The 20,783-nt window shown below is 41.5% G+C and overlaps 3 protein-coding genes across 3 annotated transcripts; 1 reads left to right on the top strand and 2 right to left on the bottom strand.

The window, feature by feature from the left end:
- Window positions 1-7,204: 7,204 nt before the first annotated feature.
- Window positions 7,205-10,222, bottom strand: LOC145707384 (mitochondrial sodium/calcium exchanger protein-like). Its single transcript, XM_081784904.1, has 11 exons — window positions 10,167-10,222; window positions 9,215-9,470; window positions 8,931-9,167; window positions 8,751-8,806; window positions 8,484-8,682; window positions 8,245-8,440; window positions 8,083-8,170; window positions 7,772-7,983; window positions 7,612-7,712; window positions 7,380-7,568; window positions 7,205-7,332 (listed from the first exon to the last, which is right to left on the bottom strand). Exons 2-11 carry the CDS (start codon window positions 9,450-9,452, stop codon window positions 7,205-7,207), a joined length of 1,644 nt encoding a protein of 547 aa, XP_081641030.1. The 5' UTR covers window positions 9,453-9,470; window positions 10,167-10,222.
- A 1,847-nt stretch (window positions 10,223-12,069) lies between these two features.
- On the top strand, window positions 12,070-14,034 carry LOC145708398 (uncharacterized). The gene is made up of 3 exons (XM_081786060.1): window positions 12,070-12,359; window positions 13,027-13,237; window positions 13,489-14,034. The coding sequence occupies exons 1-3, from the start codon at window positions 12,202-12,204 to the stop codon at window positions 13,696-13,698; spliced, it is 579 nt and encodes a 192-aa protein (XP_081642186.1). The 5' UTR covers window positions 12,070-12,201; the 3' UTR covers window positions 13,699-14,034.
- Window positions 14,035-14,159: 125 nt separating this feature from the next.
- Window positions 14,160-17,604, bottom strand: LOC145707390 (uncharacterized). Its single transcript, XM_081784910.1, has 12 exons — window positions 17,469-17,604; window positions 17,327-17,389; window positions 16,986-17,277; window positions 15,998-16,941; window positions 15,683-15,953; window positions 15,273-15,594; window positions 15,085-15,199; window positions 14,927-15,041; window positions 14,759-14,883; window positions 14,574-14,715; window positions 14,345-14,526; window positions 14,160-14,304 (listed from the first exon to the last, which is right to left on the bottom strand). The coding sequence occupies exons 1-12, from the start codon at window positions 17,578-17,580 to the stop codon at window positions 14,240-14,242; spliced, it is 2,748 nt and encodes a 915-aa protein (XP_081641036.1). The 5' UTR covers window positions 17,581-17,604; the 3' UTR covers window positions 14,160-14,239.
- Window positions 17,605-20,783: the final 3,179 nt, after the last annotated feature.

A 20,783-nucleotide genomic window follows, 5' to 3' on the forward strand; every position in this document is an offset into this window, starting at 1 on the left:
TGACTCGCAACACGTGACACGTGTGTCTGTTTGGGAGGTGTTGCATTTGGCCAGGAATATAAATAAGAACTTACGTAGATTTATAAGAACCATATTATGGGGCTTGGTGAACGGGGCGATTTTGAGCTAAATTATGAATGAGCAGCCGGCTTTTGCAAAGCTCGGATAGCCGATAATTAGAGCTTTTAACCTAAACTTATTAATTCTGAAGTCGGAATATTGATCTCAGTCGAGATTTTAATGCAATCAACCGACACGCCAGCCCAGCTGGTATCCTCCAAAAAAAGCCCAGACACATTCGAAACTGAACTTCAAAGATGGCAATATTCAATATCAAAAATACTACATAGCTAACTGTATTTTTTAAGGCATTTCGACCCGAAAGCCGGGTTGGATCCATCTTGTTGGGTTTCTGGGCTTATTGGCATATGATTGGCTTACATCAGCCATACAGGCTTTTGATTGGCTAAAACCCCAGGAGCATCCCCATCCCCCATAAAACCTTAAAGAACTACCCTCAACCCCACGTTGCTAAGAGCCCATTCCAGCTACTGTAATTACTGTTTCAGTTGCGGTCTAATAAGTGTTCCCTTTCCTCATGTCATAATTTCCGCCTCTGGAGGTAGTTACTGGATCTGTTCATAATTTTTCGTAAAGCAGCTTTTTCAGTCTTTTTGTTTCTTCTTTGCTACTGAGTTCTTTTCTGGAGTCTCTCTTTCTGGCTTTGGCACTCTCTGGACTTTCGCCTTGGTTTTGCAAAGGGTTTTTTTTGGGGTAAGAAGGAAGAAGTGAGCTATAGTGAGCCGCCAGGACTGAGATAAGCTTCTATCTGATTCGCGTCGCCGTAAAAATAAGCGGCGGAGGGCGCGCAACGCGCTGAAGAGAAAGGGCGCCCGAGGGGCTCCGCATGGAACTTCTCCATCTCTCCCTTTATCTGTACGGGAGTATACGAGCATATGTGTAGACCGTCTTCTACTTCCGAAAATCATTGGAAACGGTCGATCGAGCGCAGCAAATTCCGAAGCTGGCGCTGGTTGAACCCAGAAATTTATTCTAATTTTAGAACTCGCGCTTTTTTAAAGAACTTGTTTGTTTCGCAAATCTAAAAATTATTCAACAATTTTCTCTAAAGACTAATCTTCAATGAAGAGCTAAGATGTTCTAACTTGATCTTTTCGTGATCACTTTAAGGGGGTGGTGGTCGAGAATTAGGATTCTTTCAACCTAAAAAACTCAATTTTTTTCAAAAAAATTTTTCTTGTTCTCAATCTAAATAAGTTTAAAAGGGTTCAAATTGTGTGGGTGGTTTGGTTTTAGAAAAAATTTTCAAGGGAAAAATGACGAAATCGAGCGTCAAAGTCGACCTAAAATCGCGTTTTTAGTTATTTTTCAGTCGACATTTTCCGACATTTTCCGACCACCACCCCCTTAAGGGTGTCACTATGTTAAATCTTTGGAAAAAACCAGCTCATTGAAGCCACGGTAAATCATTTTTAAGAAATCGGATGGATATATAATAGGAGCTAATTTGTCACATTGAAAAGGCAAAACAGTAATAGATGGGCACTCGAAGGGACATATTGGCACTCCGAGGGAGGTTTTTGTCTCAAGTTGGATTAATTGGAGCGGCTCTTTGTGTTGCCACTGCTCAAGAAAAAAAAACACAACGCAAAAAGAAAATTTCGCGCTCTTGAAGTAAACGCTTTTGAAAAAGGTTAATTCCATCTCTCCCAGTTCCGAGCCCAATTTACTATAAACGGATTACACAGCCACTTCCTTAAAGTACTATCTAACGCGTTCAAAAACGAGGCGAAATGTGATTTCTTCAAAGCTCAAGGAACATATAGAATTGGCACTGGGAATTGTCACTGAGGCGGAAAGAAAACGCGTCCGTCAAAAAGTGAGCCGAGCCGTACTTAAATCTAGTACCTGTCATGATTGTTTTCGAATCTTGGTGGTGCTTTCCGGCAGTCAGAAGATCGCGCCGGCAATTTTTCCGTCTTCGCCAATTTTAAAAAAGAATTTCAGATTGAGAAATAATTCGAATGATCTGATTTTAAGGGAGTAGACCGCGTAAAATTAATTTTTATAGTTTGATACATCAAGCTACGCTAGAACTAAAGTTGAAATAAAAATAAGGGTGTCACTACGTTTTCTTACGGAAAACTCTTTGTGAACATCGGGACTGGGCTCGGCAACCTGTGTAAAAAACTTGAGTCAGGGTTCTAAAAGAGTAAAATGAAAAGCCGCGTAGCGGCTTTTTTTCAAACGAAGCCGCAAAGCGGCTTCGCCAAAGTTACAAACTCAATGAATTATTTATTTAGTTAAAATAAATATTTAGTTATACCTATATATATATATTATAGGTATATATATTATATATATATTATTTAGTTAAAATAATTCATTGAGTTTGTAACTTTGGCGAAGCCGCTTTGCGGCTTCGTTTTCAAAAAAAGCCGCTACTCTTAAAGCCGCTTACTCTTTTAGAACCCTGACTCAGGTTTTTTACTCAGGTTGCCGAGCCCAGCATCGGGATATACCCTTAAGTTTTTGAAGGAATAGTTTTAACAGGATTAAAATGAAAATATGGAGAAGACAATAAAAGTGTCTTCTTTGGGTAGACTAATCCTGTTTAGGGTTGGCTATCTGCTAACCTCAAAAATTGGTTCAGATTCTTTTCGACGAGTAATATTTAAACTGTAAATAACAGTTAGCCAAGGCCTGGGTCAGAGCAACAACCGCAACGCAGCCTGGCAGAATAAGGGATAAGTCCACGATCCCAATTTAAGGAGGCGCATTACGTTTTAGAGCTCAGATCAGGCTCAGATGATCCAACCGCGCTCAGCCGCACTCAAGGCGAACATCAAAGGACGCCGCTTCCGGCAGCACGATTTTCGTGGGTTTAACTCGCGCCCGGAAAATGATCTGTTAATCGAAAGCTCTTGTAAATCAGCGAAAGTTTAAATGAGCGTAATCAAAGCCAGAAAATCGTGATTTTGCTTTACCGAGATTTTGCTTGATAAAATAAGGGTATCACTTCGAAAGCGAAAAGGCTCGATTAATCGAAAGCTGTTGTAAATCAGCGGAAGATGCTCGTTTTAATAAGGGTAATCGAATCCAGAAAATCGCGCTTTTGACTTAGGGAGATTTGTACTGCTCGCCCGAGACCGGCCACTTTTGACAGTATAACGAGCAGCTAAGCCCTGGGCCGAATTTAAAGACACATTGCTGACACATAAGCCGCGCCAAGACCGGATTACTTGTAAACGCATGGAAACGAGTATCCCCTTCTCTTTGTCGAAGAATATGTTATTCTAAAAAATAACCTTGAAAACGGGCGGCTGGATCAATCAATGAAGAAAAAGCCTTTTCTTCATTATTACTAGATACAGTAAGCTTCTAAGCAGGGTGAAGCGCGGTCCTCAGACTTCAGAGCGCAAATTTTGAGAATAATTATGATGGGGACGGGCGCGAAATTTAATTTCAGAGAGCAAATTAAAAACGCCACATTTGAGGTTTTTGTGACAAGACAATCGAACATTTTTTGGGGAAAAGGGGATGAATTTAATCAATCGATTTTACGCCGCGCGGACAGGCGCCAATCTGAGCTGGAACCTGCTCAAGAAAACTAACGAAAAGCTAGGCACCTAAAAGGCAAATCCCACTAATGAGCCCGCAAGAGCATTCTAGTCCTATTCCGCGTTTGTCTGACTAAGACTATTTCCACCCACTTACAGGAGCGAAGCTTAGGGTTACAGTCTTCCTTTTGACTTTGCGAGGGATGTTATTATGCCTGAAAACTGCTTGAAAAAGGATTTTACGATGCGAAACTCCTGCGTTTAAGTCTTGTGTGATTTGGATTTGGATTAACTATGAATTAAGCAAAAATTTGAATTAAGCGATAAGGGACTCAGAAAAGCAGCCGATCCGCTTTCAAGCTCACCTGTGCGATTAGGGTGAGCTTAAATTTAGCCGAGACGACAAACGGTATAAACAAACTCTATAAACAAAACATCGAAAGCCGACTTGAAACATTTTTTATCGTAATTCCTTTTGAATCTATTTCCTATCGTGTTTTCAGTTTTTTGGCAAATTGAACAAGTCAAAGTTGCAAATTTTGATTAATTTTTCTGAGCTGAGCTGGCCTTTTTCAGAGGTCATTGAGCTGAGCTGAGCAGACTTTTTTTTAAGGTAGTTGAGCTGAGCTGAGCGGACCCTAATTAGAGCTGAGCTGAGCTGAGCTGTTTTTTACTGTTTTTTGGTAGTAAAATTGTATTCAAATCATTGAGCTGAGCTGAGTTGAGCTAGGTGACAATTGTCTGAGCTGAGCTGAGCTGAGCAGAGCAGATCAGATCATTTTCCAAAATCACTGAGCTGAGCTCAGCTCACTAAGCTCAGCAAATTTGCAACTCTGCAACAAGTAGTAATCGTTCTTCTCGAGTCATTCATTTTACTGTTTCAAATCGAACTTTTCGATCTTTTTTGTTGATTTTAATACAACTCTATATTTAACTAGCTATTTTTCGTAATCAATTGCTTATACCACAGCTTTGAAGCCAATTTAATAGACACTTGACGGCTGGGCCAGCCGAGCTGTGGTAGGATTAAGACAGCGGAAGCGGATATTACTACCTTTCTTTCACTTTTTCGAAAATGTTGTTTTGTCAACTGAGCTGAAGTGAGCGTGCGAAAACTCATTTCGCAATTTAAGTTTCTGAAAAGCGGCTCGGTTTTGTTGTGACCAAAAATCAACTTCTTTCATGCTTCTTTATTTAGTGAAACATCCAATTGCAACGAGATGCAAACCTGGAGCGCTCCAGCTGCTTTTTCAGACAAGCGGAAACCATTTCCGTCAATTTCGCGTTCATTTTCAACCGTTCAAGAAAACCGCACTGGACCGCCGATTCTTATTTTTTTTACTGTCAGTAAGTATACCTTTTTCTTTTATTTTGACCCTGGCGAGAAAAATGTGCTCCCTAACCCTAACCGTACTCAGAGTTGCAAATTTGTTGAGCTGAGTGAGCTGAGCAGTCGCTCAGCTCAGTGATTTTCGAAAATGATCTGATTTGCTCAGCTCAGCTCAGTTTAGACAATTATCACTCAGCTCAGCTCTGCTCAGCTCAATAATTTTCGAACATGATCAGTTCTGCTCAGCTCAGCTCAGACAAGTATCACTCAGCTCAGCTCAGCTCAGCTCAATGATTTTAACACAATTCTACTACTAAAAATAGAGTAATTAACAGATCAGATCAGCTCACCCAGCTCAGCTCAGCTCTAATTAGGGTCTACTCAGCTCAGCTCAGCTCAATGACCTCTGAAAAAGGGCAGCTCAGCTCATTGAGCTGCGAAATAGGCCAGCTCAGCAAAAATAAACCAAAATTTGCAACTCTGACCGTATTCACGATTTAGGAGCTTGATTTTCTAGTAGAAGCAACCGATTTTCATCCTTATCTTTTAATTAGCGATAATTTACTTTTGATTTTATCACTCGATTTCGTAAACAAGAAGAAAAAAGTTTGATAAGTAAATTAAAGCGTGGAGAATGAGAAAGGAAGGCGCCCTCTGTTTGAGGTTGTGACAGAGGAAAATCAAAATCGTTTAGACGGAACTGTCAAAGCTTCTCTGAACGTTTATTTTTCACTTCGAAAAACGATGTTGTTGCGCGATCATCACACTAGAAGGATAAAGACAAACTTCGAAACAGAAAAAAACCAAATTCGATAATAAACAACCTCGCATTCCGATACATACAGATTTATGTAGATTTATAGAGCCACAGTAGAGTTGCAAATTTTTTTTTTTCAAATCTGCCAAATTTTTTTTTATTTTGGCTGAGCTGACCTGCGTGAAAAATGCTCTGAGCTGAGCTGAGCTGGCCTATTTCGGAGCTCGTTGAGCTGAGCTGCCCTTTTTCAGAGGTCATTGAGCTGAGCTGAGCAGACCTTTTTTTAGGTAGTTGAGCTGAGCTGAGCCGGGTGAGCTGAACTGAGCTGTTTTTTACTGTATTTTTAGTAGTAAAATTGTGTTTAAATCATTGAGCCGAGCTGAGCTGAGTGATAATTGTCTGAGCTGAGCTGAGCAGAACAGATCATGTTCGAAAATAATTGAGCTGAGCTGAGCTGGCCATAGTAGAGTGAACATACAGTCACTGGCGAAATAATCAACCAAGTGAGAGTGAGACGAAGTTTTCGACTTGAACTAATCACGCAAATTAGCGAGATTGGACACACAGGAACACTTCAAGTGGCTCCGAGTCCGTTAGAGTGAGATTGGATTTTTCCTTCTCGGGATTGAAATTTAGGAAACAACGAAAAGAAACAACTTTTGTTTGAAAATTAGGTTTTCGGATATTCGATAAGGCAAGTTGTTGTAAGCTGATTAGGATGAGTCGGGATGTGTATCTAATCTTGTAAAAAATATCGACGAAAAAGCGCCACTTCTTTTATATAATTTTGTATGCACGTTCCGCGAGTGTTATTTGATTTTTCCCAAAACATAACATAGTTTTCTCAACTACTGAAACCTTTGAATCTAATTTATTTGAAATACTAGTTTGTACCCAGAAGCAAGCACAGGACCAAAGCGCCGATATACAGTACAATTTGGAAAATGCCCACTGCTCTGCCGACGTGGTACTTGATAATAGGTAAAATCAAAAGCAGGGAGAGAAGAAGAAGCGTAGTTCCTCCTAAAAGGGCGGCTTCGAGGGCTCGCAGATCCAATTCTATATCTTCCCAGTCGTTGGAAACGATGGAGATGGTACAACCAAGGCCGGTTCCAACTTTTTATGCGCTTTGAATAGTGATTTTGGCCAGAGTTGCAAATTTTGATTAATTTTTCTGAGCTGAGCTGGCCTATGTCGGAGGTTACTGAGCTGAGCTGGCCATTTTCAGCGGTCATTGAGCGGAGCTGAGCTGAGCAGACCTTCTGTTTAAGAGAGTTGAGCTGAGCTGAGCTGAGCGGACCCTAATAAGAGCTGAGTTGATTGAGCTGAGCTGGGCGGGTTTTTACTATTTTTTGGTAGTAAAATTGTATTCAAATCATTGAGCTGAGCTGAGCTAAGTGATTATTGTCTGAGCTGAGCTGAGCAGATCAGATCAGATCATCTTCCAAAATCACTGAGCTGAGCTGAGGTGAGCGACTGCTCAGCTCACTCAGCTCAGCAAATTTGCAACTCTGATTTTGGCAAATAAAGAATTTGCTAATTCAAAACGGTTCCTAAAAGATTGAGAAGGGGAGAGCCAAAGCATGCTGCCACAGCTGTACCAGCTTTGCCGATTCTAGAGAGACCCAAGTCAGCGACGAGATCGCCAACAGAATTCGCCCATGCTAAAAAAAGGAAACATTATCGCGACTGATCTTGTCAAGAATGTTACCGAGGAATGTCAGTCCCATAACGACGTTGTTTATTTTCCAGAAGAATCCTAGAGCAGTGAGCAGTCCGACGACTTCATTGGCGAGAACGAATACCCACAACATTCCGCCGAGAAAGCCCGGAATCGTGAATAAAAAGTAAGCCGATGATGGCTTCTCCAAGGGCTTTTTGAAGCATGTCAGGAAAACAACTAAACAGTGATGAAGACTGCAGCCGATTTAAAAGTGACATACAAGCAGCGAAAAGAACAGAAAGGGCAGCAGGAATGATCGCTCTATTCCAACCACCAGTGCAGACGTCATTGTCATCACAGTAGGCTCCGAAGTTTGGCTCACTGAAAATGAATTTGAAGATCAATTTCTCTACTTCCTAGAATCATGAATTTTTCCCTACCCATATTGCTGAAGAAGGATGTACCAAAGCCAGGGGAAGCTCACGGCTTGCGCGTACGCCAACGGTCGATTCCATGTTTCCTTTTCATCCTCGCCGACGACTGGGACTGTAAGCTTGCCAAGTAAGAACAGTGGCGCCATTAAAATTGCGAGGGCCTTGCCAATGATGCCGGCTTCTTCCCATTCCTCGGGATCCCATGGAACGAACATTTCCTAATCATTTCAAAAATCATATTCATTCGAGTCTAGTAACTACACAACCGAAAATTCTCTACTTTCCATATAATAATAGAAAAAGAAAAGAATAAGTACCTTGATGTACTCTCTTCGAGTTTTGAAGCCAACTTCGCTCGCTTTTTGAACAGAGAGCATACTCGGGCGTGGAGTGTGTCCTGCTCGGCTGAAGTTCAAAATTAACATCAAAGCAATCGTTCTCCTCCTTGATTTCAATTCTTGAGCGTCACTATGACCCACCTTGAAACGTTTGAGAGCGCTCTCATTCGATTTTTGGCGATACCAAGAGTATTAGTTGCTGTATTAGATCTTGATCTTCCTTCTGGATTCGATCCATCAACTGTCATTGTATTTCTGGCAGAGGCAAATTTTGAAGCAGGAAGTGAATCGTTATTTTCTGTGGCGACATCTTCGTCAGGATTATCGTAAGTAAACCCTTAGAAATTCTAGCTTTCTTTCTTTTTTTTAGTTGATCTTACCTTTTGCTTTCGAAAGTCCAAGAATTTTGCCAAAGCGGCCGCCGAGACCGACAAATAGAACGTAGATAACATAGAGGACAAGGAAGCCTATCGAATCAAACAATTCAATCTTGCCCTTGAACAAGCATTGAAGAAGCCAGTAAAGCGACCACAAGTAGAAGATGACGTCGCGGAGCAGCGGTCTGGCAGCGGGCGTAAACGGTCTGATCAAAGTTTGAACATGAAAATTTAAGTAAATATAATTGCTGAAGTCAGGCGAGTTCAAACTTTCGTAGTAATCATACAGGCTCCGGCGACGACGCTTGTCACAAACAATCCCGCTCCTTTGATGGGCTCTAATCTTTGTTTATCCAAATCTGCTATGCAAATACAGTACTATTCCAGTGAATTCATCAGAATTCCTTGAAAGTGACAGCGTCAAGGAGACGAAAATCTTTAGTTCCCTGCCTATGAGTGATCCAATGGCGAGCTTGGCGACTTCTCCACCTGCACCGAAACTGGCAATGGCAGAGAAAATGTCAGGAGCGCCGTTGCCAAAAGCGACCAATGTCACACCAGCTACATTTTCGGAAAGCTTCAACTGGGAGGAGATCTTGGTCAAATTGGGTACAAAAAATGCATCTGCCACGAGGCCAAGAGCGATGAAAAGCCACAGACACCACAAAGAGTAGAGAATATTCATTCCTTGAAAACAACGACGACTCTTTGAAAATCGAAACTCATTTTCTTACCAATAAAAAACGCATCGTTTTTGATGTTTTCTGAGCATAGAACAACTTCGACGTATTCCACAAAAGTCTCTTCTAGCTCACAGCTCTCTACAGCTTCGTAGAAGTCGCACCAGTCAGTTCTGTTAAAGTCGTGAAATTCTTCACAAACTTTGCCGTCGAATTGTCCCGTCGAATTTCTGACTGCCCAGTTAAAACTCTGTGCCAGCTCCAATCCTCCGCTCATCCCAACTGAGCTCATCTTCTTCGAGAAAACGAACTTGAAAAGAAAAAAAACTGTTAATTTGAATTTATCACATTTAAAACTCGCGGATCAGCGGCGCAAGAACGCGTATTTACTATTTACGGAGTCTTATCAAACTTTTCAAACGGCATGTGTAAACGGAAAAGTCGAGGTCCGCTTCACTGATTTGTTGATTCTTTGGAAGTAATCCTACTATCGAACTTTGAGAAAACAAAATCTTTCCGCCCGAAAAAAAAGTCTGTGCCTTAATTCTATAAGAGGCCGGTTCTGAACGGAGTTTCCTTATCTGGTTAAAATCAGAGTTGCAAATTTTGGAAATTTTTTCTGAGCTGAGCTAGCTGAGCTGAGGTCGAAATTGAGCTGAGCTGAGCTCAGCTGGCCCCTTATAAAAACAACTGAGCTGAGCTGAGCTGGATTTAAAAAAAAAATTGAGCTGAGCTGAGCTGGGGCATATTTGAAAATTTTTGAGCTGAGCTGAGCTGACGATTTCTCAAACTGAGCTAGCTGAGCTGAGCTGACCATTTTTATGCTGAGCTAGCTGAGCTGAGCTGGCTCTTTTCGAAGAACCATTGAGCTGAGCTAGCTGAGCTGAGGTCAAATTGAGCTGAGCTGAGCTGTAGCTCAGCTAGTTCACAAAATTTGCAACTCTGGTTAAAATGCTAGTTACTTGCTCTTTTACTTGCCAAAGGATTTATTAAAATCCTAATTTACCTCTTTAAAAAATTCTGGTCAGGAACTACAACTCTTCCATAAATTATCGAAGGAACTATTTCTTCGTCACGCATCTGCAAATTTCGCTATGCGCAAAAAATCTTTATCGACCAAATGTAAAGTTTTCGAAAGTTTTATTTCCTCGCCTCGCGTATTTGACTTGGTAAAAATCCATTCGTTTAAAAAACGATAATAATTCCAAAATAAGATTATTATTTGTCCTGTCATCAGATTTGCTCAAAAATGGAGCTCTTATTTTAATTTAGAATCTGAAGCGAGTCATTGAGTGTCCGCGCTGCAACGGGCAATTTGCATTTTTGCCAACGAGGCTCCTTATTCGACCAAATATCTTTCCAGCGGAGTGTAGACCGTGTTACGAGCAATCTTATTAAACCACCAAACTCATCTGCCAAATTCCAAGATATTAAAAACTATTACTATTTAACAACTATACAGTATAAACAGAGTTGCAAATTTGCTGAGCTGAGTGAGCTGAGCGGCCGCTCAGCTCAGCTCAGATAGTTTTCACTCAGCTCAGCTCACATCAATTATTTTCGACCATGATCTGTTCTGCTCAGCTCAGCTCAACTCAAACATTTATCACTTTGCTCAGCTCAGCTCAGCTCAATGATTTCGACACAATTTAACTATTAAAAACAAAGTAAAAACAGCTCAGCTCAGCTCAACTAGCTCAGCTCAGCTCTAATTAGGGTCCGCTCAGCTCAGCTCGACTACCTTAAAAAAGCTCTGCTCAGCTCAGCTCCGCTCAATGACCTCTGAAAAAGGCCAGCTCAGCTCAGCTCAGTTATCTCGGAAATACGCCAGCTCAGCTCAGAGAAATTTTTACTCAGGTCAGCTCAGCAAAAATAAACAAAATTTGCAACTCTGAGTATAAATCTTTACTGCTTGTTAATTTATTGAATACACTTTTATTACGTCTAAGTTGAGTTACCAACTGTATACTAAATACTAAGAGTTTATAAAAGAAATTAATGATGTTTATGTATTTTCCTTTATTTCCAAAAGAAGTAATAGTTTTAACCCGATCGAATGATTCGGGAGCTAAAAATAATTACCTTTTGTGCTTCCCCAAAATATTATCCGCTCTTGGCAGCTTTCAGAAAAAAAGCTTGCAACTGCAGTAAAAAGTCAATTACAAGCACTTTTCAATTTGAACTGCACGTTTCCCAATGAGAAAGGCAGGGAATTTACAAAATTTATTCAGATTCAAGTTGACCCAAAAGTGGCCGAATTTTAAAACCAGTCGTTTGTTGCCCCCAATGCGCATTTGTGAAACGAATGATGTCGCTAAGAATGACAGTTTTTAAACAGTTACGGAGTGGTGGAATTATTTTGGCCTCGTCTCGTCGTCAATTGTCGTGCCAAATAATGCCGGACGCTGAGAAACAAATGCTTTGAGGGATTAACTCTACTTTCTAATTGTCAGGGCTGGCATAGCCTTGAAGTCTTACGGCTATTTTGGAGGCAATAATACTTAGTTACAGTCAACATCGGCTGATTTAGAGCACTATTAAGACAAACTTGACCAACTTTTAAAGAAAGTTCGACTGTAATAGACTGTAGATTCTGTTCTACACTGTTCTACAGTCCCTAACCTTTAACCTAACCTATAATAATCATTTTTTTAATTTCTTAAATAAAAATTTTATAAAAAAATTTATATTTCTTTGGTGATCTTGAGGCTAGTTAACGATTTTCCCGTAAAAGTGGTTAAGTGCTTAATGACGAAATAATGCGCGCTATCTCAGTACCGTCGTGCGTTTCATACGTTTATCGGGCTGGAGGTTCAAGGGCGTCGGAATGGAGCGCGCTCATTCGGCCAAGGAAATTCGAGCGCCGCGGGAGATCGAGCTTTATTCTTGCTGCGCGATAAGGACGCCACCTCGGCAAATCGTCCTGCACCAAAACAGGGCCTTTTGTACCCAGCACATGGGTGAATATCGGTCGTAAGAAGAGCCCACAAATAGAGATTTTAGATAGAGAAATAGAAAACTAGAACAAAATCGAGATAAAAATGAAGCTGCTCAAATGGGTTATTTTCGCTGCTTGCGCACTTGCTAGCCAGAAAAAGGAGTGCAGAAGCCAAGCAGGAGGAGCCGGACCTGAAGTTAAATATGTCACATCAGACGGATATCCAGCCAAGTCGAAAACAGTTGAAGAATGCGTCTGGAAGTAAGGCTTTTTCTTGCAGCGAATTTGAATTTCGTACTTGACCTACTAGTTAAAATTTCGGCTTTCAGGGGACAATATAAAGGATTAAGCTTTGTGTATATAGATGAAAAATTCGGACATCAATAGATAAAAATAAAAAATAATAAAAAAAATATATGACAACAGATAAAAGAAAAAAATATCTGTTGATGTCTATTTTTCTTTGAAATAATACATATCACTACAATATAAGGGTAAATAAGGCCAGCTGGAAGTTGGCAACCGCTTCATTTTGATAAAAACAACAAGTTATTGCATCCTTATTTACAAAGCTGTCACGAGCAAAGTATGCCACTTGAAAATATTACTTGTAAAAGATGTTTCGAAATGTCCAACTAGACAGTACTTCCAAAACTTTATTTTAATGATGTCGTGCTATGTTTCAATATTAAACTCGCTGTCTAACGGGCAGTTTTGGGATAATCTCCTGCCACGAAATGATTCGAAAAACATCCTTTTCGGGAATGAAATTAGTGAAAAAAAGCAGCTAAGAATTTAAGACATATTTAGGCCTAGTTTATTTTTCTTCAAATAGGACTCAGAATGGGATTTATTAATTTATCATTTTAACCTTATTGAACCTTTTTCTTTTAAGCCCTTTAGTAATAGGTTACTAATAACAATTCAGTTTACAAGTAAACTACGGCCAATACATCAAAATCATGCCATCTACGATCTCAGTTCCCTGCTCTGGAGGCGGTGGAGTCGTCTTCAAAGAGCTCCTCAAAGAAGGGAAAAAAGAACGTGAAGTCTCTTCAAAAATGTACTGCGGCGCAAATGCGAAAATTCCATCCCTTGTGTCGACCGGAGTCCGTCTCGAAATTTACTTCAAAGCTCCGGTAACTATCCTTTTGCGAGATTGATTTGGAAGAACCCCAAAAATAGAAATAATGATAAACAAATGAGTTGGGGAAAAGAACGAGCACTGTATCTTTTGACAACATTTTCTGAGACTTTAAGGCACCCTAAGTGGCAGATTAGGCGCCCTACGTTCCCCTCAACGCGTAAACGGATTGCCAATTTCACGTTCGTGAAGGTCAAGGCGCACGAATAGACTGCCTGAAATTTTGAATCAAGACACGTCTTTTAGCCTGGAAGCAAACTGAAGATCGGCTACAAAATGACAGAATCGTCTGGCGGAACTACGGTGGCCCAGGCCGGCGGCGCCAGAGCAGTTGTCGGCGGCTCAATCAAATACAACCCGCACAATAAATTCACCTCTCGAACAAGTACAAGCTCAAACTATGCACGAGAAGTTCCACTTTTAGGAAAATGTCGAGCCAATTTTTGTGCAGATTAAGGCTGCCTTAGCTCAATTTTCAGAATATCGTCGTTGATTTAGCCATCTTAAAACGTGGCTTGACATTTTGAACAAGGCTCAAAAACTCCGCCAAAAGTCGAAAGCAAGGGAAATCCACTGGTGTTCCTTCTCGCCGGAGTGATCGTCTGCGGCGTCGTAGGCTCCCTAATGTACAAGTTCATGTACGCGAAGGAGGATGACTCCCCCGCGCCGGTGATGGAGAAAAAAGCGGAAACGAAAGAAGTTTCGAATTCCGCTCTTCGCACTTGCTCGGAGGAAACTACTGATACAAATCTCTCCTCGAATTAAGAAAAAAGAAAACATTCAAATCCTTCAACCCGGTTTTTAATAAAATACATGTGTCTAAAAAGCTTCTGTCTTTGTCAATTAAAACTCTTGATATCATGAAAGAGAAGTCAAGGATCATGTCATTGACATGTATGTCTTTTATTCCAGTTAGAAGGTTCAGATGATAAGCATTTTTTCAGTCGAAGAGGCAGTTCAAAATAATGTTCAATGATAAGAGTCTAGGGCCCAGACTCTAGGCAGAAGATGTGGCTTCCTTTTCTTCTTCGGATTTGATTTCCTTCAGCGTTTCGATTTTCGCTATAATTTTTTAGAACTCAGAATATCGTGGAAAAATAACCTGACAGGGTGGATTTCAACTTGTCTACGATTGGCAGTAGTGGATAAGCCAAATCCTCTGGGTTTTCGCCAGTCAGCTTTTCCATCTTATCGATAAACTTGCCGATGACTCCTTCTTTCTTTTCCAGCTTCGATCCAAAGTAGAACTCCTTCACGAGCTCTTCAAATGGCTGTCCTGGATTTCTGCGACGGATGTTGTTAAAAATAGTGAAGTTGTGGATGTTCTTTACCTGATCGTTGTGATCACATGTTGGCAGAGATATTTTGTGATATCCTGGTTATATTTCCTTGAGCCGTTTACGCCAGCGTCGGTCTTTCTTGTTTTCTCGTAGCCAGGCTCGTTGAAATAAGGCTCGGCATTCAGTGTCAGCCCTGAGAAGAAATTGTTATACGCAAATATTTCTGATTTCTTTACCTTGAAGCGAGACGAGCAATTGCAAGAGATTGGAAGTGTATTTCCACTTCTCGCACCCATTACCCGCCCAAGTTCCCAGGAGGGATAGGCAGACCTTCCCGTCATCGTAGAGATTTGGATTGATTCTGAAAAAATGCATGAGCTTCTAATAAAGAGAAAGAGGAAAACCTTCTATCCAGCGTTGATCTGTAGCGGACTTTCGGCGGGGAGGTGAGCGGGTATCCGTCTGGAAGGCAAATGTCGAAGCAGAAGAGGCAGTGTTCGTAAGGAGTCCCTGCTGGCCCTTGAAAAGTGCTCTCGAAGAATTGAAATGGAATTTCTGATACCTTCGATGGCGAATGAAAGTAAATCGAGGCGACTTTCATATGCCCACAAGTGAACACCTTTGGGGATCGACGTTTGAAGTCTGCTGATTTCAGAGTTGTAAATCTTCAAAAATGACTTTTTGTTAGGTTATTATTTTTTCCTTCATAACGGTACATCAAATAAAGAGTGGAAATAAGATGAACCTAGCCTTTGAGTGGTCATTTTTGGAATTGAAGAAAGCGTGAGTTGGGCTTGGATCCTCGAGAAAATGAACTTTTGACGGACTTATGAACCATTTTTTGTTGAAAAAAGCACTTGCTGATAATCCCGTTCCTTGCCCAAGATCGGCAATAGGTACATCATCAATAACAGGCTCTGTTATCTCGGAAATCTTCTCCTCGGTTGTTTTTGATCCGCCTTCTTCGGACATTCCATAGCCTGCTTCACTTTCCATGGGCCATGAATAGTCTTCTTTTGGGAAGAGTACACTTTCGGGGGTCAGTTGAGTTGGAAAAACGGGGGATTCCGTTCTACTCAAAGTTATAATTTTTATCTCAGCCGTTTCGGTTATTGTTCTGGAGATCAGTAAGAATTATAACTCTAGTCCTATCGGCCCACATTATCTCGAGTTTTCCGCATGACAGGAAGCCCTTTACCATTCCGACGCCCGGGCAGTTGATCTGCGATGAACTGTTGCTTACAACGAGGCTTCCGAGGGGAAATTTGAAAACTGGATGAGCGGTCGCGTCGTTGAAAGAGATTGTTTCTCGTTCTTTAGTTGTTTCGTCGATAAACCATTTGACAACGACTTGCTTCTTGGCGAAATCGACGGAGACAACGCTTCCCCATTCGGCGAGGTTTTCTTGATTTTTACGAACAACGTAATTCCCTATTATTAATCATCAATATGAACTTCGCTGTAGTTAGACTTGCCTGGAAGGAACTTGCGCCATTGAGAATGATTACTACATGTTGAGAGTCCAGTAGAATCGCAGTCTTCGATTTCGCCCGATTGCCATTGCACCTTACAAATCGACGTGCAAGTAGCGACCTCGATGCAAATCCAGCTCTCTTCTTCGAACTGGAAATTGGCTGCCCCTTCTAAGCTTGACTTTTCTTCTAGTAAGAACTCAATATTCTTCTCATCAAAGTGGATGTTCATGCTGCCAAGCGAATATTTCTTCCCGAGTAGCTTTTCAATTTCTTCGAAAACTCGGTTTACTTTATTTTTCATCCCCTCTTTGTCCACTTTTTCATTTTTGAAAATAGTCTCGAACAAGCTACTGATCACTTTTGGTTTGGAATCCTCGTGATCCATGCCGTCTAAGTAAGTCCTCGACTCTCCTTCATATGTGTCCACCATGAAGTTTGGAAAGCGGAGACATATGTAACTTGACTTCTCGTCATCGTTGGCGATCTTCGTCAGCATTTCCAGAAAATCATCGGAGGAGAGCTTCTTTCCTTTTTTCGAATGGCTCGGTTTCGCAAAATGACGGAACTCCGAAGGGTCGACCTCTTGACTTTTCAGCATTCTGTTCAAACTCTGCGCCTCTTCGTTTGTAAGCTTGATTCTAAAGCGATCGTAGAGTAGAACACCCCAAAACTTGGTGGCAGTGTCAGAATTCTTGTAGGCAGTATTCTCCTGGTTCCAAGGCGCTTGCAGTTGAGGCAGCTCAGAAGAGTCAACTTTGCTGTTCGGTTTTGGGGACGGCTCATTTTTTCCGCAGGCGACCCAGTTGACTTCGACCTCGTCGCTCGAAGAAAATGAACCGGTTTCCGCCATGCTTCCTGTCTTACTCTTGTACTTTGTTATTTCGCCGATCCAGCCGTTGAGAGCCACCTTCTGCCCATAAAAAGTCGGATCACAGGAAAGAAGTCTGAACAAAATAATAAGAATTGATATTCATTATTAACTTCAAACCTTTTTGAAGAGATCTTCTCCAATTCCAAGTTTGTACCTGGGACTCTGACGTCACTTTCGAACTCGATCGCAACGACTGTTCCGATTTCATCACTCTTGCCTCGTCTGACAACCTCGCCCAACATGAATGGTCGATGGAGAAGCTTTAGCTCTTCGCTTTGTTTATGGACGACCTTTTTCGACGGATAGGTGGAGATTTTGAATTTCTCAGCCTTCTTATCACTCAACGACCAGTTCCCAAACGACAAGTCCACATCGTCCGCGAACACACCGCGAATGGTTGTCCCCTCTTCTTAATTACGAAAATTAGTAAAGTGTTTTTTCAATTTTAACTCAATTACCGTCGATGAAACTGACAACGTCGTCAGGAAGGAACATTGGGTCTTTCTGCGCCTGAGCGATTCCTAAAAAATAAGTTTGCCAACAGAAACATTTTCTGATAATTCTCGATGCATCAAGTCTCACTGATTTCGAATTTCTCACCTCCATGGGACCAATGGTCGGCCGAGGCATCGACAGAATCAATAGACTCCGAGGTAGACCCTTTGTTCTCCGTTAACGATTCATCCATGTACAGGTTCTCTGAAAAACTCATCTCTTTCTTGTTTTTTTGGCGGTTACCCGTTCTTCTTGATGTTTTTATCAAAACTAAAAATTGGAAGTCAAATTATGGTTTCTTGACTGAAACAAGATGAAGCTGAATTGGCGTGCAATCCAGAAACGAAAAAAAAGAAAATAATCTTTCACAGTTTCTCTCTTTTCTAGACATTCGGATGGCCTCGGATGGGGCGGCTATTTTCTGTTGGCTCCTAAAAATCTGCGAATCGAAGAAGATAGGTCGGTAAAAATGATGACTTATCAACCCGTGATACATTTTTCTATGATTTCTTCGGGCTGGTGCACTGATACGAATGTCTATCAAAATCAGTTGAAGTCAGCAATTCGCAATAAAACGAATTCACACGCCTCCTTCGTCGGTCAGATGTCTTAGATGTTCTGTTGCTTGATCTTGCTTGAAGAAGGTCAAATCTTGGTCAGTGGTCGGTTTTGTCGGGTTCGCAAGTTCTGACCGAAAGCCCGATCGACCCGACCACAGATCAGGCCAATTTTCAAGGCGACGCTTCTTCCGACCAACCCCGACCTGGAAAAAGGTCGGTGCCGACCCTAGTCCGCTACAGAAAAAGCCATTCTTCTAGTGCCAAAGTTTCAAACTGAAAAATACAGTAGTGCAAGAGGATCGGCACATTTTCTTTCTGCCTAGCTAGTTGTAGCCCTCTAATAGCTCCCCCTATTTCAATCTTACGGTTCTATTCTCGCGTCGCTTTCGAACCAAACAGGATTTCCGACCCTGGCTAGTGAGTCGTCAATCTTAGAAACGGGTTCGTCTTGCCAAAAATATTACAAAAAATCTCGAGAAAACAGAAAACAAGATGGTGGATTCTTTCGAGCCCGCTGAATTAGAACAGCTCTCGCAAAAGATGGAGCATCTGTACTCTCGAGAAAAAGACGAAGGAGATGCATTCGCGGACGGTATTTTCTACTGAGATTTTTCTCGGACAAGGTTAATCATTCAGGTAATCGAGCTCGATCAAAGTTGTCGAAGAAACGGCAGTTTGAAGAGTCTGACGAAGAAGAAATTATGAGCCAAGCGAAGAAGGCGCATCTAACAGTCTCGTTGAAAGAAGCTTTGTCTCGAACGGCGGTGGCTCGTGAGAAGACAGAATTCACTGTAAAAGACTGCCAAGATCTTGATCAATTGGTAAGAACTTCTCTTCAACAGAAAAATTATCGCTAAATAAATTTAAGAAAGCACGATACGAAGAAATGCAAGACGAACTCAACAACCTCCAGCGCAAATACACGGAGCTGGAGAACAAGGTGGACAATTTCGGCCATAAACTCGACCGATTCAGGTTCTTGTTCAGAAAACCATCTTCCAATTTTCGTTTTATTTTAGGGAGCAAAAATGAAGAGTCTCGAAAATGTCGATTGAGAATAATTAGCACTCCTGCTTGAATTCCATTTTGAACGAATAAAGCTTTAACAAGAACTGATTGCAACTGAATTGTAATAACTTTAGGAATCAAAGAGGCAGATTTGAAACATTGGCAAATTCGAAAAAATCTCTAGATGAAATGCAGCTTGTTTTCATTTTCATTACACAGTGGCAGAGCGCTAAGAGAGGCACGCTGTACAAAGGATTCTTGTAGACTTCCTCTGAAGTGTTAGTAGAAGGGAAATGTTCTAGAACTCCTCATGATTTTATTTTGCAGCGGGGATTTTTCAGTCAGTTGAGTTCTAAGATGAAAAATGACTTTTTTGGTCATTTTTCTTGGCGACCGAGTCGATAAAGTTGCATAAGGGGGTTTTTAGATAGGTCAGAAATCTTCGCCAAGGACTTGTGTTCAGAGAGCCCGCTCTAGTGACTACGAGACAGCTCGGAAATTGGTTCGATTCAAAGTCGAACGAACCAATTTGGTAAGATGCCCGATTGGAGGATATTTTCCTCGACACAAGGTTCTCTAGAAGGTGGAATATTATCATTATTGGCTGAATAGTTGGGTGAGTCTTCAAATCGACTTTTTATGAGAAAGGAACGAAGAAAAATGACGCTGCCTTCTATTGTCGACTTCGGTCTCTAGAACTGTTATTTCCCTCCCGCATTCTTTGCCTTTCTCCGCAGTTTAAAATAACTTTTGAGAGTCTAACAGTGCTTGCTTTAGATTGCGCCCGACTGTTTCCTTGACTGTCATGAATCGCGACATACAAAACCTGTGCACTGGCGCTTCTGGCCTTCAACGATTGAAGATCTCCGGCAACTACTCCAAATCTCTCCATGGCTCGCAGGATTGTATTCGATAGATAATGGAAAAGAGCAGCAAACATAGAAGTTAACATAGAAGTGGCGTCTAAGAAGCTTCTTAGTTAGTAACGGAAATTTATCGAACACTGAAAAGACTTCCCTGGCATCAAACTCTTCCACGAAGAGCCATGGAGTAACGGGTTACTTCAAGCGCAAGGGTCTGTCCCTTCTAGGTGACAACAACGGCCAGAAGGTAAGTAACGTCTTTAAAATTCTGCTGACTTTCGTTTGAAGGTGCGAAAAACTTGTGATGTCAAAAAAATCACAAGAGAGAGAAGCGTTGTCCGCCGACTCTCTCAAGGCTCACTCAAGGGTAAGGAAGAGACCAAGGAGCGAGTGCAAGTGCCAGACGACGAGGTTAATCTCGCGTTTCCGCTGAATGAACCAGGAGAAGATCGTTTTGGAGCGATCAGACCCAAGATCGAGCCCTGGAGACAAGCGATCTGGGATCGATTGCCGGCGGAAAAGAAAATGATTCCCTTTCCGTCTTATGAGCCGTATTCCTTCACTTGTAAGATAAAAGTTCGATTCCATAATCTTCTTTCACACTGTAGCGTTCGAATATGTCCGTGCTCGAGAACTCAAGCCAAAGCACGTCGTTGATCCCGCCTACCTCCAAAAGCACAAAGTCCTCAGTCCAAGACATCGATACATCCTCGTCAATTGGATGATGGAAGTCCAGGAGAGCGACGACCACTACTTCCGCAACGAGCAGCTGTTCCAGGCTGTCCGCTTCATCGATGTCTATCTAAGGAAGGAGCCCACAACTAATCGAACTCGTGACTATTTGAATTACTATCTTCCGTGCAGTAGTTTTAAATTAGATTTTGATAAGAGTCCTCGTTGTTGTCGACTTCAAAAAAGCAAGACGGAGAGCTTGGAATTGGATCGATTTCAGCTACTGGGAATTACTGCCATGTTCGTCGCCTGCAAAA

The sequence above is a fragment of the Oikopleura dioica genome, chromosome XSR (assembly GCF_907165135.1).
Source record: "Oikopleura dioica chromosome XSR, OKI2018_I68_1.0, whole genome shotgun sequence".
Classification (NCBI taxonomy): Eukaryota; Metazoa; Chordata; class Appendicularia; order Copelata; family Oikopleuridae; genus Oikopleura; species Oikopleura dioica.

What these genes read in the sequence shown, in the direction of transcription:
- LOC145707384 (XM_081784904.1), bottom strand. Translation starts at nt 9,452, where the DNA reads ATGAGCTCAGTTGGGATGAGCGGAGGATTGGAGCTGGCACAGAGTTTT. An exon ending in AAACGATGCGTTTTTTATTG is followed by an intron (nt 9,168 to 9,214) that starts GTAAGAAAATGA and finishes GTTGTTTTCAAG; the next exon opens with GAATGAATATTCTCTACTCT. An exon ending in CCTGTATGATTACTACGAAA is followed by an intron (nt 8,683 to 8,750) that starts GTTTGAACTCGC and finishes TTGATCAGACCG; the next exon opens with TTTACGCCCGCTGCCAGACC.
- LOC145708398 (XM_081786060.1), top strand. Translation starts at nt 12,202, where the DNA reads ATGAAGCTGCTCAAATGGGTTATTTTCGCTGCTTGCGCACTTGCTAGC. An exon ending in GTTGAAGAATGCGTCTGGAA is followed by an intron (nt 12,360 to 13,026) that starts GTAAGGCTTTTT and finishes ATAACAATTCAG; the next exon opens with TTTACAAGTAAACTACGGCC. An exon ending in AAATTTACTTCAAAGCTCCG is followed by an intron (nt 13,238 to 13,488) that starts GTAACTATCCTT and finishes CACGTCTTTTAG; the next exon opens with CCTGGAAGCAAACTGAAGAT.
- LOC145707390 (XM_081784910.1), bottom strand. Translation starts at nt 17,580, where the DNA reads ATGAGTTTTTCAGAGAACCTGTACATGGATGAATCGTTAACGGAGAAC. An exon ending in GAGAAGATCTCTTCAAAAAG is followed by an intron (nt 16,942 to 16,985) that starts GTTTGAAGTTAA and finishes TATTTTGTTCAG; the next exon opens with ACTTCTTTCCTGTGATCCGA. An exon ending in AGATCAACGCTGGATAGAAG is followed by an intron (nt 14,884 to 14,926) that starts GTTTTCCTCTTT and finishes GCATTTTTTCAG; the next exon opens with AATCAATCCAAATCTCTACG.